General features: G+C 38.4%; 1 protein-coding gene across 1 annotated transcript in view; it reads left to right on the top strand.

Annotated features, from left to right (window-relative positions):
* Window positions 1–14,282, top strand: part of LOC140238723 (uncharacterized) — an 85,035-nt gene extending 70,753 nt beyond the window's left edge. The window contains exons 14-26 of the mRNA XM_072318620.1: window positions 1,786–1,855; window positions 2,646–2,761; window positions 4,028–4,180; window positions 4,857–4,994; window positions 6,013–6,096; window positions 7,259–7,375; window positions 8,565–8,722; window positions 9,248–9,413; window positions 10,420–10,592; window positions 11,497–11,661; window positions 12,665–12,845; window positions 13,461–13,591; window positions 13,843–14,282. Of these exons, the coding sequence (XP_072174721.1) occupies window positions 1,786–1,855; window positions 2,646–2,761; window positions 4,028–4,180; window positions 4,857–4,994; window positions 6,013–6,096; window positions 7,259–7,375; window positions 8,565–8,722; window positions 9,248–9,413; window positions 10,420–10,592; window positions 11,497–11,661; window positions 12,665–12,845; window positions 13,461–13,591; window positions 13,843–13,993 (1,803 nt within the window). The 3' untranslated portion in view covers window positions 13,994–14,282. The remainder of the gene's footprint in view (window positions 1–1,785; window positions 1,856–2,645; window positions 2,762–4,027; window positions 4,181–4,856; window positions 4,995–6,012; window positions 6,097–7,258; window positions 7,376–8,564; window positions 8,723–9,247; window positions 9,414–10,419; window positions 10,593–11,496; window positions 11,662–12,664; window positions 12,846–13,460; window positions 13,592–13,842) is intronic.
* The last annotated feature ends 326 nt before the right edge of the window (window positions 14,283–14,608 follow it).

The raw sequence follows: 14,608 nt of genomic DNA, 5'->3' as shown, positions 1-14,608 counted from the left end.
ATGTATGTATTTCACTTGTAATTTTTACAGTTGGATTAGAACTTATTGTACTTCAAACTTCAAAAGCTTGAGAATTAGAGCCATTTTTTTTTAATGAAGGCAAGCTCAGCAACAAAGGAACAACTTGATCCTGCTATTGTTTTTTAGACTGATTCCAGCTTTAACCCTTTCAACTCATTGACTTTGAAGTGACACTGATGTCATGTATATTAAAGAAGTGTTAGTCATATAATCAGCAGACTTGGATTAAATATATCTGTGGCAACAAGCAGTAGAAATGACTTACAATCACTTCTTGACATTTTGAATTCTAATTTTTCATAGGCCCTGGACAGCTACACCTGTATTCTAAATACAACACAGGTGGAAGAATTTATCTTTCCCGACATTCTGTGTCTGCGCAGAATTGTGAATCTACCACACTACATGTATTTTCTCCATAAGTATCAGATCTCTTAGCTTCTTCACACATACCATTTAGTCATTTTATCATTATATCACATCAGTATTTCACATTGATAGTGCACTCATTTTTGTATTTGTGGTTGGTAGCCCTTGATTTTTTTTCTCTATTTATAGCACTTGTATACCAGTATATGTAATCATACTTTTCCATTCACTCAGTATTACATTCACTTTATGATAATCTTGTGATATATGACTGCGATATACACTCTACATGCTGGTGATATGTGTATATATTTTGCTTTCCTGTTTTCTTTCTACATCTAACTCCCTCTCTCCCTCTCTTTGTTTGTTTGTTGTAATGTCTGTCACTGTCTGTCTCTGGCATGCTTGTGAGGCTGATGAATATTTTTTAGGAAACCAAGTGTTACAACAAAACAGAGAAAAGGAAACCTGTAATTACAGTAGGCCTACCTAAAAAAGGGGACATTGTTAAATGGCTAGAAGTATGTAGACAAGCACATTGTTCTGAAGACCAATGGTCTTGCAATCTAACACTGATGTGAACATATTTCACATTGGAACAAGGAAAACTAAAGATCATACAGTGTGTACTCCAATATTCCCATATGTACGTGGGTTGTTGGCATCCATGATGAATGTTACAATGTTTTTCCGATATATTTGTTGTACCGATATGCTTTAGCCATTTGATGTAATAACGCCAGATTCAAACAATTACACCAAAATCAAGTGATGATAACATTTTTGTTATATTTATGATGATCTTATCTTTTGTTTTCAATAATTAATTTTCATCTCAGCTTCTTAACAGATGCATTCTATCATGACCTGCCCCTTACTTTCTTTCAGCATGTTTTATTTTGCTGGTTTGAGGGTTAACAATGATCTCAGCATGGCTTGGTACACTGTGGCAAATAATCAGTTCACTTGTGCAATGTGGAACTTGTATTTATGTGCCTTGAGTGTATGCTGTAGTGATGATCAATGTATCAAGTCATCATGAAGTGCATTAGAGTGACATACAAGCTAGAGTAGTTTTTCTTTTGACTTAGACGTATGTCATATATACACATCGATGTAGACCTTTAAACTTAGTCTCCATGGGCAAAGTGCTGTATATTAAAAACAAATGGCTGTCTAAACGTAAACTTTCAAGTGATAGAAAATTTCATCAATAATATTACCTTTGAAAAGACAGCAGAAATGAAAGCACAGCTGCCAGCATGCATAATGTATGAACATACACACTCTATTACTGTCTTAGTTATTGCATTGCAAGGTTTACGTATCTTTCATCCAGAGGAAATACATTTTTGCTTTAACTGCTTCTTTTTTCACCCCTCTTTGTGATATCAGCTGGAGTCTAGTCTTGGAAAGCACAACTTTCTGGAGCAGGAACTGGAATTGGAGAAGAGAAAAGTGAAAGGTAAAATATAAGAAGAATGGGTCCTGTTTTTATACTACCACTGAGACATTACAGTAGAAATCTGTGTGATTGCTCTTGAGTCATTATTCATTCAGCCCTGCATTTAACCCGTTGAGGACGAGTCCCGAATATACTTGGCCAGGTGCCTATGGGAAATGTGTGTTGTAGCAAAATCAGCCCATCCTCGGTGGGTTAATATTGTGTTTGTGTTGTATTGTAGTAAACAGTACTACAGATATATTTAATCTGATTCATACATCACAGATAGGATGTAGTCGTCTGTTTTCTACCATCTGCCACCTGCACTTTCATACTGAGTAGAAGGCATATACAATGAGCATACCACAGGTGTATGTTTGCATCTAGGCTTCCTACAATAGCAACATACATGATTTTTTTTTTTTTTTTTGGCCGTTTTGTGAGGATATTTGTTTGAACAATTTACCATTTAAATACATTGTTATTTGCCTCCTGTGTGAAACACTTTGGAGAGTAAATCAAAGGGCTAATTGTGTAATATGAGAAATGCCTTTCTACATTTTCAGATGACTGTTGATATGTTGGCAAGAGTATATGTACTGATACTCATGTGTTGTTCATACTCACATACAAATGCGCACATGATTTCTGTAAACCATCTATGATGTGCTACAATGTGCTAAGTAAATTTTAGAAACTTTTATCAAAGATTATTGAAATGGAATTAGTTATAATCTTCCTCTGGTGTGCTCATCTGTTGCTACATTGAGTATCTTTCCAATTCCTGCCGCAGATTTGCTTGCTCAGCTAGAGGTAGCCAAGCAGAAGCTTCAGACGGCCGAACAGACGGCAGAGGGTCTGCAAGAGCAGCTGGGGAGGAAGTCCGTAGAACTCTTCAGACAAGCTGGTAGTGCTAGGGAAGGACAGGTGGGTACAGTATATCATGAGTTGAATAAGATGCTCCAGTCCTTAATCTTCAAGTTTTGTCCTCTTTCCCCAACTGTTTTGTATTTATCTCTCTTGCTACTTCTCCTCCTTCATTTTCTACCATTCTATGTTTTTGTTTGTGTTCTGTTTCAGTTTCTGATTTTGTGTGGTTGTGTTATTCCTTTTTTTATTGTTTTTTTTTTTGGGGGGGGTGGAGGTAGATAGTGGGCAAATTTTCCTTTTATTTCTGAAGTTAAGGACTTGAAATGTTAGTTGATACATTGTATGTCTGTGGTCATTACCTTATTCAGCTGATCACAAACTTGAGCTGAACTTTCTTCGCGAGTCTGAGATGAGTATTAATACCTCACTTTCACCAAATTGCCCAGAATCGCATCTAAATTTTTCTTGAGAGGAAACAGAAAGGAAAAGACAATCTTTGGAAATTGCTCACGGTGAAGGTATTTTTGGAATTGCTATAATTCATCTTTATAATCATCAATACCATCTTTGTATCCATGATAATCATCACCATCATCACCAACATCATTGATGTCATCATCACCATTGTTATCATCTTTGCCATCATCACCATTACCACCATTATTACTATTGCTGTCATCATCCCCATCATCAATCGTGTCATCATTATCAACATCACTATCATCAGTCGTGTCATCATTATCAACATCACCATCATCAGTCCTGTCATCATTATCAACATCACCATCATCAGTCGTGTCATCATTATCAACATCACCATCATCAATCGTGCCATCATTATCAACATCACCATCATCAGTCGTGTCATCATTATCAACATCACCATCATCAGTCCTGTCATCATTATCAACATCACCATCATCAGTCGTGTCATCATTATCAACATCACCATCATCAATCGTGTCATCATTATCAATATCACCATCATCAGTCGTGTCATCATTATCAGCATCACCATCATCAGTCGTGTCATCATTATCTACATCACTATCATCAGTCGTGTCATCATTATCAACATCACCATCATCAATCGTGTCATCATTATCAACATCACCATCATCACCATTATGATCAACATCATCACTATTGTCATCGTCACCATCATCATCATCGTTATGATCATTAACATATCCATCATCATATCATTATCATCATAACCATCATCATATCATCATCGATCACAACCACCACCACCACAACCATCATCATCCCAATCATCATCGTTATTATTACCATTTGATGTTGTCGTACTTCCATTGACAGTCCAAGATGGAGAGTGAGTTGCAGACACTTAAGACTGAGCTGGAGCGGGAGAAGGCCCTCGCTAGCCGGGACAAAGTTGACCTCAACCGGTCCCTGGACCGGGAAGAGAGGCGGATTCAGGACCTTCATGAGCAAATCCAGAGCAAGAACGAGGTAATGTGCAGAACCAGTGGACACTCCCCAAAAGATGGGTCATACTCACAAAAGTACTTCCCAGTGCATGTAGTTGTATGTGCAGTGATAAATATCAGCAGTACCTCTGTTAGGGAAAATAAGAAAAATAAGGGATGGCTTTACATACAGGTTGTTCCTGCAGACAAAATGCCTAATTCTGTACTCTGCACTGTCCCTCTCTTATGAAAACAGTCCAAGCCAGTGGCTCTGATACTCCATTTGTGTAATGATACTCAAATCTGTTACTATCCCCCTTCCATTCCACTATGATAACCATATCTACGTACTTCCCAACGTCCAGCCAGTCATTGACCTCTACGTACCTATACACCCCACCTCCAGTGAGTCACTGACTACTCACCCTTTCTGTACCAGGGACTGTGGACCGTGTGTGCAACGCTTTGAGGTTTTCTCTGCCAGTCAGTACTCAAAGCACGCAAAGGGTTAAACAATGTGTGAATTGCTGCTACAAAGTGACTTTGAGAAAAAACTTGCCATGACAGAGTATTATTGTATTGTCAGAATATCGGTAACTAGAGTAAGCTTTCTGGGTAAATCTAGAGCCACACAATAATGAATACATGCATAGTACCTTTTCCTCCCTCTATTATATAAACATTCATACAATGGTATGTCCCTATTCTTTTTTTCACAGGAGATTCTCCACCTGCGACGAGAAGTTGGGCAACTGTCTCTGGACAGCTCCAAGTCTGATGAGAAGGTTCAAGAGGAGACACGTCGGCGGGGAGACATTGAGTCTCGCAACAAGGTCCTGGAAGAAGAAATGACCAAGGTATGCATCCTATTTACAACATGAGAACTGGCTTTGGGGTGTGGCAAAATAAAATAAAACAAAAACTGTTTACTCATCTGGTGGTCTTCTTAGAGCTGACATTGCCTGTAAAGTCCCCTGCTCCCTAAAGCAACTCTTCTGCTCTGCCCAAACCAGGAAGTTTAAAGGGAGATTCTAAAATCTTTTTGTTTAATCAGTTTTCTGGTGTGTGTGATACGCAAAGCACTTTCAATCCAATACATTTGTAATAGCACTCTATAAAGATATGTTTTCATATATTGTTATAGATGTTATATTATGATTATAATCATGATTCTTATTATTACAATGATGATGATATTGATTATTATGATGATTATTATCATCATTATCATTATTATTTTTCATCATTCTAACTATTGTAATCATTAGTAATGACATTATCAACATTCTTGTCATCTTAATCAGGATCATTTGACTCACTGTACTGAGCACATTCCTTCCAAACAAGCACATACATACTTAGTATTTACTATTTTATATTGATACCTACATGTACTACAGATGTTGGCTTGTTTGTAAGTTAAACTGAACTTTTGATGTAAGACATGACAAATTTGTATTCACAAGTTTTGCACTGTTCATCATTAACATCAATTCTTACCCATCTCATTGGACTATGTATGATTCTACTAATCATAAATAATTATTACTATTACTATATGATTGCGTAACAGAGTACCTGGGAGAATTTCACTTCTATAGAGTTACTCCTATTTAGATTATCAGAGAGTATGAAGTTGTACAATTAAGAGAGAGATGCAAAAGATAACTCCAAGGGTGTGCTTAAAGAAAATAATAAGATGGGTGAATAAAACGAAACTCACAAAAAGCAGCAGTCTTATATCGGTGGAGGAGTTGCAATATCATGCACCAAAAGGGCAATCTTATATACAGTAGGTGGCGGGGTTGTGGTCTGCATACATGCATGTGTATCAAAACTTGTACATGTATGTACCCATACTTATTACCTAACCAGCTGTGGGGCCAGATGAAAAGCATGATGGATAGGCTGTCTGAGGCAGAGAAAGGCAAGCAGGATGCAGAGGCAGAACTGACCAGGGTAAGTCTGGGAGTGAGACTAACCTAGTATGCTGATGATGCCCGAATCCTGCCGCAGTCCCAAATGCTCCTTACATTTATAATATTATATGCATGTGTGGAAAAAAAAAATGAATTGAAAAATAATTAATAAATAATGTGTGATACCACAAACTGCAGCTGTACCATTTTGTTTAATTCAGGGTTATAAGGTTTTATTGTGTGTGCAAGAAAAATGCCTCATATAACAGTAAAATCTGCTAATTCTTTGTCGATATGTGTTGAGTTCTCCATATCAACTGTAATGCACTCATCACAGATTTTATAGGCCTGTGTTCACCTACATGTGTATATACCATTCAGCCTTTTATGTGTGATGTCACAGTGGAAATTTGTGCTTCAGAATGACAAAGCAACTGATTAACCGACAAACCTAACAATGTTGTGTATCATGGGGTCATACTATACATCATACTAATAAAATCAATTTTAGCAGGAGGGAAATGCCAGAATTTTGTATTCCACCAGCCAGTCATGCAAGTTATCGTTTCTTTCGGCACCAAACTTGGTGCTTTGTGTCAAAAAAAAAAGAAGAAGAAAAAAAAAAGGTGAACTTGTTCTAACATCTTTTTCAGATTTAAAAGATAACTTACGGATATGCCACATACTTCAGTATTGTTTCTTCATCTGATGTGGTATATCTACAGGGATGCAATCCATGCTTTTTTCTGTTTTCAAATTTGCAGAATTCCCTAGTTTTTCCCTGTTTTTTGAATGTTCACTGGTTTACTGACTGGTATGTGTATGATAAGTAAATATTGAGGTTGTAACACAGTTTACGGTTTACAGGTGTAGTACACTGTACATGTACATGCAGTTACTAGTGAGTGCTGCTTAGCTGTGTTATCAGCAGTTTATGTTGCAAAGAAGTGACTAAATTGTGGCTATTTTGATGTAACTATCTGCATCCGTAACAAATATTTCTAATTCTGCTATCCGTAACACCTTTGATGCAAAAATAGAAAGATAGATTTATACTGTACAATGTAATTAAAGGTTACCCTAATTTGTGCCCTACCCCTCCCCCCAAAAGAAAGACTCTCCCAAATATCCTTTGTGCCTAATAAATCAAACTAAAATAACACCCCTCCTCAATGGTCAATCCCTGTCACCCACACCCACAGCTGACCAATCAGTACCGGCATCAGGAGGCGGCCAAAGACCTCCACCAGGCAGAAACAATGGCGGTCACCACGACGCTGAGTAAAGTACAACAAAGGGCACAGGCCGCTGAGAGGAAGGTCATTACACTTTGTCCATTTCTGCCATGTATACGACATATGTGTATGTACCAGATACATGTCAAAGAACTAACAAACACATCCCACTACGCTGCATGCCAGATTCTATTGTGTGTTTTCATGCATGTTTGAATACTCACATTATCATCCTATGATGTGTAATTGCCTATCTACGTACAACAATGTATGTCATCACAGGCATGTGCTGTTTTTACATTGCATTAACAGCCCAAACGCACCCAACCCAAAAGCTACTCACAAGCACAAATGTTGTGGCGATTTCTAATGTTATATACAGTTCTGTATTATCCTGCATGCTACAAAAGTTTTAACCTGTTCATACAGCTGTAGATATTGTAGAAGCATACGTATGTGAAGCATTAACATTTTTGAATATCTATTCTCTGTTTGTATATCTTGTTATCATGCATTTGATAAGAACAAGGAGTTAGTGTCTGATAACTCCTTGATAAGAATAACTTTCATGGAGCAATGATAATAATCCAATTGACCTGTTGGTGTCATTTGAACAAAAAGTGCCTTAAAACACAATGATACAATGTATGTATGCATTGGTGCTGCTGTAATTCTCTGTATATTGCAGAAGACCTGTGGATTAAAAAAGAAGTTATAATCCACACAGTACAAAGTTGGTATTTGTTTCAGCTTTAAAGCGTGGACTGGCACCGTCAGTGGCAAGCTCCATACGTACGCTTGATCTGCTTTGGTCAGCATGATATCGTGACCTGCATATTTTCTGCTACCCTTTTGGCTGCTTCCTGTATTGTGATTTCTGTTTATAGTAGAACTGTATGTGTATTTATCATTTTGTTTTCAGCTGAGAGACTAATGTGCAATGGTCAGTGTATAATTTCTTGTTTCATGTGACAACTTGCTCACAGACCAGTCACAGATTTCCATCAAATGATTGGCTAATTTCATTATGTATGAGTGTAGATAATTTCTTCTGGTATTGCTAAAGTAAAAAACTAATTGAGAGCAAATAGCTTCATGGGATGCCTTCAATATCACCTTAGTAAAGCTAAAAATCACAGGATATTTGAACATCTCCATGTCCTTTTTTTTTTGTTCATGCTCAAATCTCCCCTTTCAGAAGTCATAACTAATATCTCACATCTTTCAGTAGCATTCTATTAAAGACCCTGTATTCTGTTGTCGTTGTTTGTAGATACCTGAATTACAGTCAGACCTGGACCAGACTGTGCTGAGGTTGCAGGCGACGGAATCACAGTTGAAGGAGTACGGCGCCCTCAAGGTTGAGCTGCAGGACAGGCGGGATGAGGTCACAAGATTGAAAGCACTGGGGCAAGATGACAAAATGCAAAAGTGAGTGGATCTTGGTAAATAGTGAACCAGAAGATACTTTGTTCATTTCGTTACATTTTTCAACATGTATCTGTTGCAAATGGAAGACAAACAATTATAGATTTATTGTATGAAATTAGATGAAAAAAAAACATAATCCTGTCTAAATCTTTTTTTGATATTGCATTCAAAAGCCTGTCAATATTGACCCACAAGCCATTATTGTTATTTTTTTATTCTTCATGCCCTGATGACATTACAAGGAAAGTATATGAAGAGATTTTTTATGCCTCCGCTACGAGGTGTCGCCGGAGGCATACTATTATGTTTTCAGGTTGTCCGTCCCTCCGTCTGTAATAAATTTTGTAGACAGTGTAACTAAAAAAAAAAAACGTTTGAGGTATCGTACTGAAACTTGGCATGTGTATACATGTACATGTATGTATGAGTGGGCTAAAAATGGGCCTATCAACTTTTAGGTTGCCATGCTAAAGGTCAAAATCTAGGTCAAATGCTCAAAATTTCACTATTTTTGTCTGTCTGCAGGTCTGTGATGTCACAGCAGATAGAGGACCTGAGGCTGCAGCTGAAGACAGGCAGGGCCTTGGAAGACCAGCTGAGGAAGGAGAATGTGGAGCTGAAGGACCAGCTCCTAGAGATTCAGGCTAGGCTGGCACAGGCTGAGGATACCAGTAGGAACGTCTCAGACAAGGTAACCTCTATACCCTTTGCATACACCTTTCACTTAGCTTTACAAATTTGTACCTTGCGATTTTGAAGTTGGTATACGTACACCTTGTACATGGTACTTTAACCCACTGAGGGCGGACTGATTTTGCTAGAACACATATTTGCCATAGATACATTGTGTACATGCCTCTTCCTCAGCGGGTTAAAATAGAAAACTTTTGTGTCATTGATTTGGGTAATGTCAATGAAAGTAACTGTAATCTTATGTTCTAACTTATATTTCAGTTTGTATACCTGAGATACAATGTATCAGTAGCTACAGGTACACTTTTACCCTGGATGTTCTTTACGGCATTTGGCAAATGTCTAGAAACTCTCTGTCAATAAACAAAGATTACTGCATGGTGACTAAAGCACAGTAAGATCAAGAGTTCGTTCTTTGATTTGTAACATTTTCGTACAATGTCATCTGGCATGCATTAGAACATCCCACAACATTAGTATGGCTACCGTGTAAGTACACCTAAAAGGATGAGATAATGTGGTAATAGTGATGACAACGATGATGATGTTGATGATAATAAGGATGATAGCAATAACATTAATGGTAGATGACCAAAAAAAAACCAGTTTGAATACCACTGGTTTTGTTTTTCCAACAAGTTCGTTCAAATTGTAAATCAGCAGTAGTGATCTTAAAATACAGATGGCATCATTTGAAAAATGTCTTGTACAATGCATCTTCTTCCCTTTGCATGCATAATCTCATTCCCTCAATGATAATAATGATAATGATGATGGTAGTCATCATCATCATCATGGAATATCATCATCATCATCATCATCATCATCATCATCATCATCATCATCATCATCATCATCATCATCATCATCATCATCATTATCAAGACAATCATACTTGTATAGTGCACAGGTCTGCCTTTCCAAGACCATATTGATTAGATATCTTTTTTGTGTGGAGGTTAATTTTTCATAAAGTCCAAACCATTGTCCAACGCTTTCCCCAGCACAACATGGCAGAGCAGAGCAGGAGTTCCCTCCTCCAGCAGCTGGGCAATCTCCAGGGGGAGAACGAGAATCTGCGACAGGAACTCCTCCGGGTCTCCAACCAGCTGGACGCCCAGCTCCGCAAGTACCAGGACCACAAGAACAACACCAAGACCAAGCTGCAGCAGGCTAGGTGAGGACCCAAGATTGGGGGTTGACCCTTTCACCACTTATGCACAGACACTTATAGGAGAATGAAACCCAAATAAACTGTATAAGCTGTTATTTTTTGCGAGGGTTTAATTTTCGTAAATTTGGCGAATCGCAGTTGGACCGCGAATTTAACAACACGTGAAAATGTCACCATACACTAAAGGTAGTAGTGCGCTTTTGAGGGCCTCTGTGTCAATTTGCGAAAACAACATCTTGCAAAAATGTCCTTGACCTTCTCACTCGCGAAAATATCTGTACGCGAAAAAAAACAGCATATACAGTATACCAGGGTAGACATGTGTGACTGTGAATCCAGAAATATCGATAAAACACGTCTCAATGAAATATGATGATTCATTTATCAAAAGTGCACATTCCTTCCATTTCTTACTGACTTGTTCAAGGTAATTTTAGTCCCCCTGCATTTTGAAAGAGGTAAGCCATATGCTCTTTCACTATGCAAGAAAAATTCAAATATGTTGAATTCTCTGTATGTTTCCTTTATATCACTGTCCTACTGTAGCATCACAAATCATAGTCTTCTCGTCCAGCAATGGCAGTACTGACACTAAAAAAATCTTGACTATTGAACAGCTGGTCTAATTTTCCGGAAACTTTACTGATCTGTTCTACCAATAATTGTACATTCTAACTCAATCCACATATTTGGCTTTTATTCTCCTTTAACTTGCTATTTAACGTCATTTCATGTAACTCTTTGTATCAAATGAATATAAGATAAATTTACGACAATAAAAAAAAAAGAAGAGAAGAAGATCAAAGAAATGCGGCGTGAGATACAAATTTGATGATTTGTTTTTTTGCGTGTGTGTGTGCTGCTATGACATTTAGTACTCCTTTCATCTTGTCCTCAATTATTTCAGAGAAATTTTCAACAAGCAAAAGTCGATGTTAACGGACAGCCTGATGAAGCTGCAGGAGGAACTGAACATGACAAAGACAGAGCTGCAGAAATCTGGCGACGACCGATCCAACATGGACAACAAGCACCAGACGTTACTCTCAGAGCACCGTGAAGTTCTCTCCAAGTAAGAGATAGAGCGCCCTCTACCCTCAAACTAGTAAAAATTTAAAGAAGAAAGTACTGTAAAAGTGGAAATTTTCATGCAACCAGAAGCTAACACCAAAATAAAAGCACACAAATGTTTTTGCACGCCACATGTTCCAATAGTTAAGGTTCTGATTCCACTGAATTAAAAACACGCAAAATTCATCTTACCCCATCGAGTGCGAAAAATTACTCACACAAAATACCCACTTTTACACTATTAGCCAAACAGGAGTTCGTTTTGCAGAGATAGTACTGGTAACTTGGCTCTAGTTCAGTGGTAATGCTGCTGCCTGGTAAGCAGTAGGTGATGTAGGTTCAAATCTCAGGCTAGTTCCTTCTTTTTTACTCGGTGTTCATAATAATACAGATCGGGCATACAATCTTATTCATGGAGAGTAACAGCAAAACAAAACAAAACAAAACAAACCAAAAAACAAAGCATCTATGGAAGAAGAAAGTGTCAATGAAACCTTCAACTGATGTGTTCTTTTTGAGTAAGTGCCCCCATCAAAGGAGCTTTGCAATGATAAAAACCTTGTTTGCGTTTACAATGCTGGATTGTCATAGAGTCTTTCATTAGTTGTAATGACATTGAGAATTTTATTCAGTACCTGAGCGGTTAACCTACAGTGTAACTTATATTCTTACCAAACTCATAAGGAATTTTACCTTAAAGTGGCAATGAAATAGCTTTTTCCACCATGGAAATACTAAGTGCTTGACCCATTGAAGGCAAGTCCCGAATATACTTCCTCAGGTGTCCAAGGGAAATATGTGTTACAAATGAGGTCATCTTCTACGGGTTAACCAGTTGAGGACGAGTCTGGAGTATACTCAGGCAGGTGTCTATAGGAAATGTGTGTTATGCCACATCAGTTTGTCCTCAACAGGTTAACAGACTCATAGGGGTTACTTGCTAAGCATGCTTCAAACAGCCACTGAGTGATACTCGAACATGTTGTCTACCCATCTACATCTAGGATGGCTGAGCTGGAGGAGTTGGTGAGGGACCAGAGCAGGGACATCGGGACCCAGGACTACCGGGTCAAGTTCCTTGAACGGGAGAACGCCATGCTTCAGGAGCGCATTGACACCCTCAGCAAGCAGAGAATGGCTCTGGAGAAACTCGTGCGGGAGTACCGGCTTGAAAAACAGAAAGATGTGAGTTTTGGGTTTTGTTTTTTTCAAAATATTTTATTATCATATTAAATGCTTTCGTTTTGCTGACCTCTTAATTTGATGGTTATTGTCGTTGGTATGATTCCTGGCCCTGGATTGTCCTAGGGAATTGAGGTCCCTGAGTATGAATCCTGACAAGTGTTTTGCCCTAGGACGAGATGTTTTTGCCCTCAATGTCCCTCTCAGCCCTGATGTAAAATGGGTTGTTCCATAACATTTGGTCCTGTGACAACTGCTCCCATGAAATATCTAATGATGCAAAGCAAAAAATGTATTCTACCCTCAAACATAACCCTAACCCTAATCCTCGCATCAAACTTAGCCTAAAACCCTATTATAAACAAAACCCTAACTCTAAAAATAAAGTCCTCGGATGAAATAAGACAAGAGCAATCGTTGCAGGAGAAAATGTCGTGTCACCAAAATGGGTAGATGGAAATATTTGGGTAATAGCATTGATGGGGCCCTGTGGTTGAGCAGTATTAACACAGAAGAGAGTAGTCATTCTGGGGAATAAGAACATAAAGTATTACAATATGATATTATTATCAAATATAATCGTGATTACATGTAGTCGATTTCTGCTGTGCTTCACAGGATATCAATCGATCGATAGGAGGCGTTCCAAGTACTCCTGGGTTTGGGATGATCTCCCAGCCCCTAGGAAGCTCAATGGGCTACATGCCATCAAAGACCTCCCCAAGCAGTGGTGTCGGCAACTCGCTGAGGTAAGAGGAATTAATCTGTATTGTCCTCAAATGTATCATGAATTGTCTCAGAAGATTTCACACGAAAGAGCTAATGATGGTAATAGAAAAAAAGAAAGCAAACAACAACAACAAACACAATCTATATTATTGTAGATTACCCATATCAAAGACTATTCTCTAGTTTGAATAGATTTGACTCACCCAGATGTACATGTAACTAAAAATGTATTCATATCTGTTATATCTTCTTATGCTCTCTCCTCTTTCAGCAACCTGTCCACTGCAGACCTGCCCAATGGTCACCATGACAGTCTGCTGGTCAAGACCGGTCAAACCAGTGGGCTGGACCTACATCCATCCGTGGGTCTGCCATTGCAGAGTCCAAGCAGTACATTCATCAGCAACAATGGAAGCATATGATCAAAGGCCTGTCACAGTCCCTCCCATAGACATCTGTGTTCAGATGCAGGGTAAAGCTTTATCAGATTAAATGTATTTAAACCGTAATTTGGAAGTTTCAGCCGCATACAATGTAGCTGAACAACTGAATATTGCCTATGCTATGTGCCTATGCAACATAATGCCAGTGTTGTGTTCATGTTTTGTGTTTAATGTGCAGTCCCTCAACAATCACATGCTTTTACCTACCCAGCCAACAGCTTACATAAACAAAATGCGTAATACACGGATACATTGTATTCGTGGGATGTGATTTATATTATTCTGAAACATCATGCACTGACGTGGCATACTCAAGGATACACTGATTGCACAGATTCATTGTTTCCCATGGAGTATGCTGAAACAGGCAAATTGCACTAAAGTCGTAGTGTGTCAGTTGTAAGACCTCACACCAGGCACAGTGTGCACTTAAGTCATAGTGTGTCAGTAGTACACCTGCCAGGTTCAATTTACGCTTAAGTTGTAGTGTGTGGTGCACGCTAAAGTCGTAGTGTGTCAGTAGTACACCAGGCATAGTGTGCCATACTAAAATGAAGTAGTAAGATATTCTTGCCCTGTGAATGAGAATGTGAA

This window comes from Diadema setosum, chromosome 15 (genome assembly GCF_964275005.1).
Source record: "Diadema setosum chromosome 15, eeDiaSeto1, whole genome shotgun sequence".
Classification (NCBI taxonomy): domain Eukaryota; kingdom Metazoa; phylum Echinodermata; class Echinoidea; order Diadematoida; family Diadematidae; genus Diadema; species Diadema setosum.
Note: the sequence above shows the minus strand (reverse complement) of the source record. Positions and strands in the feature narration are given on the sequence as shown.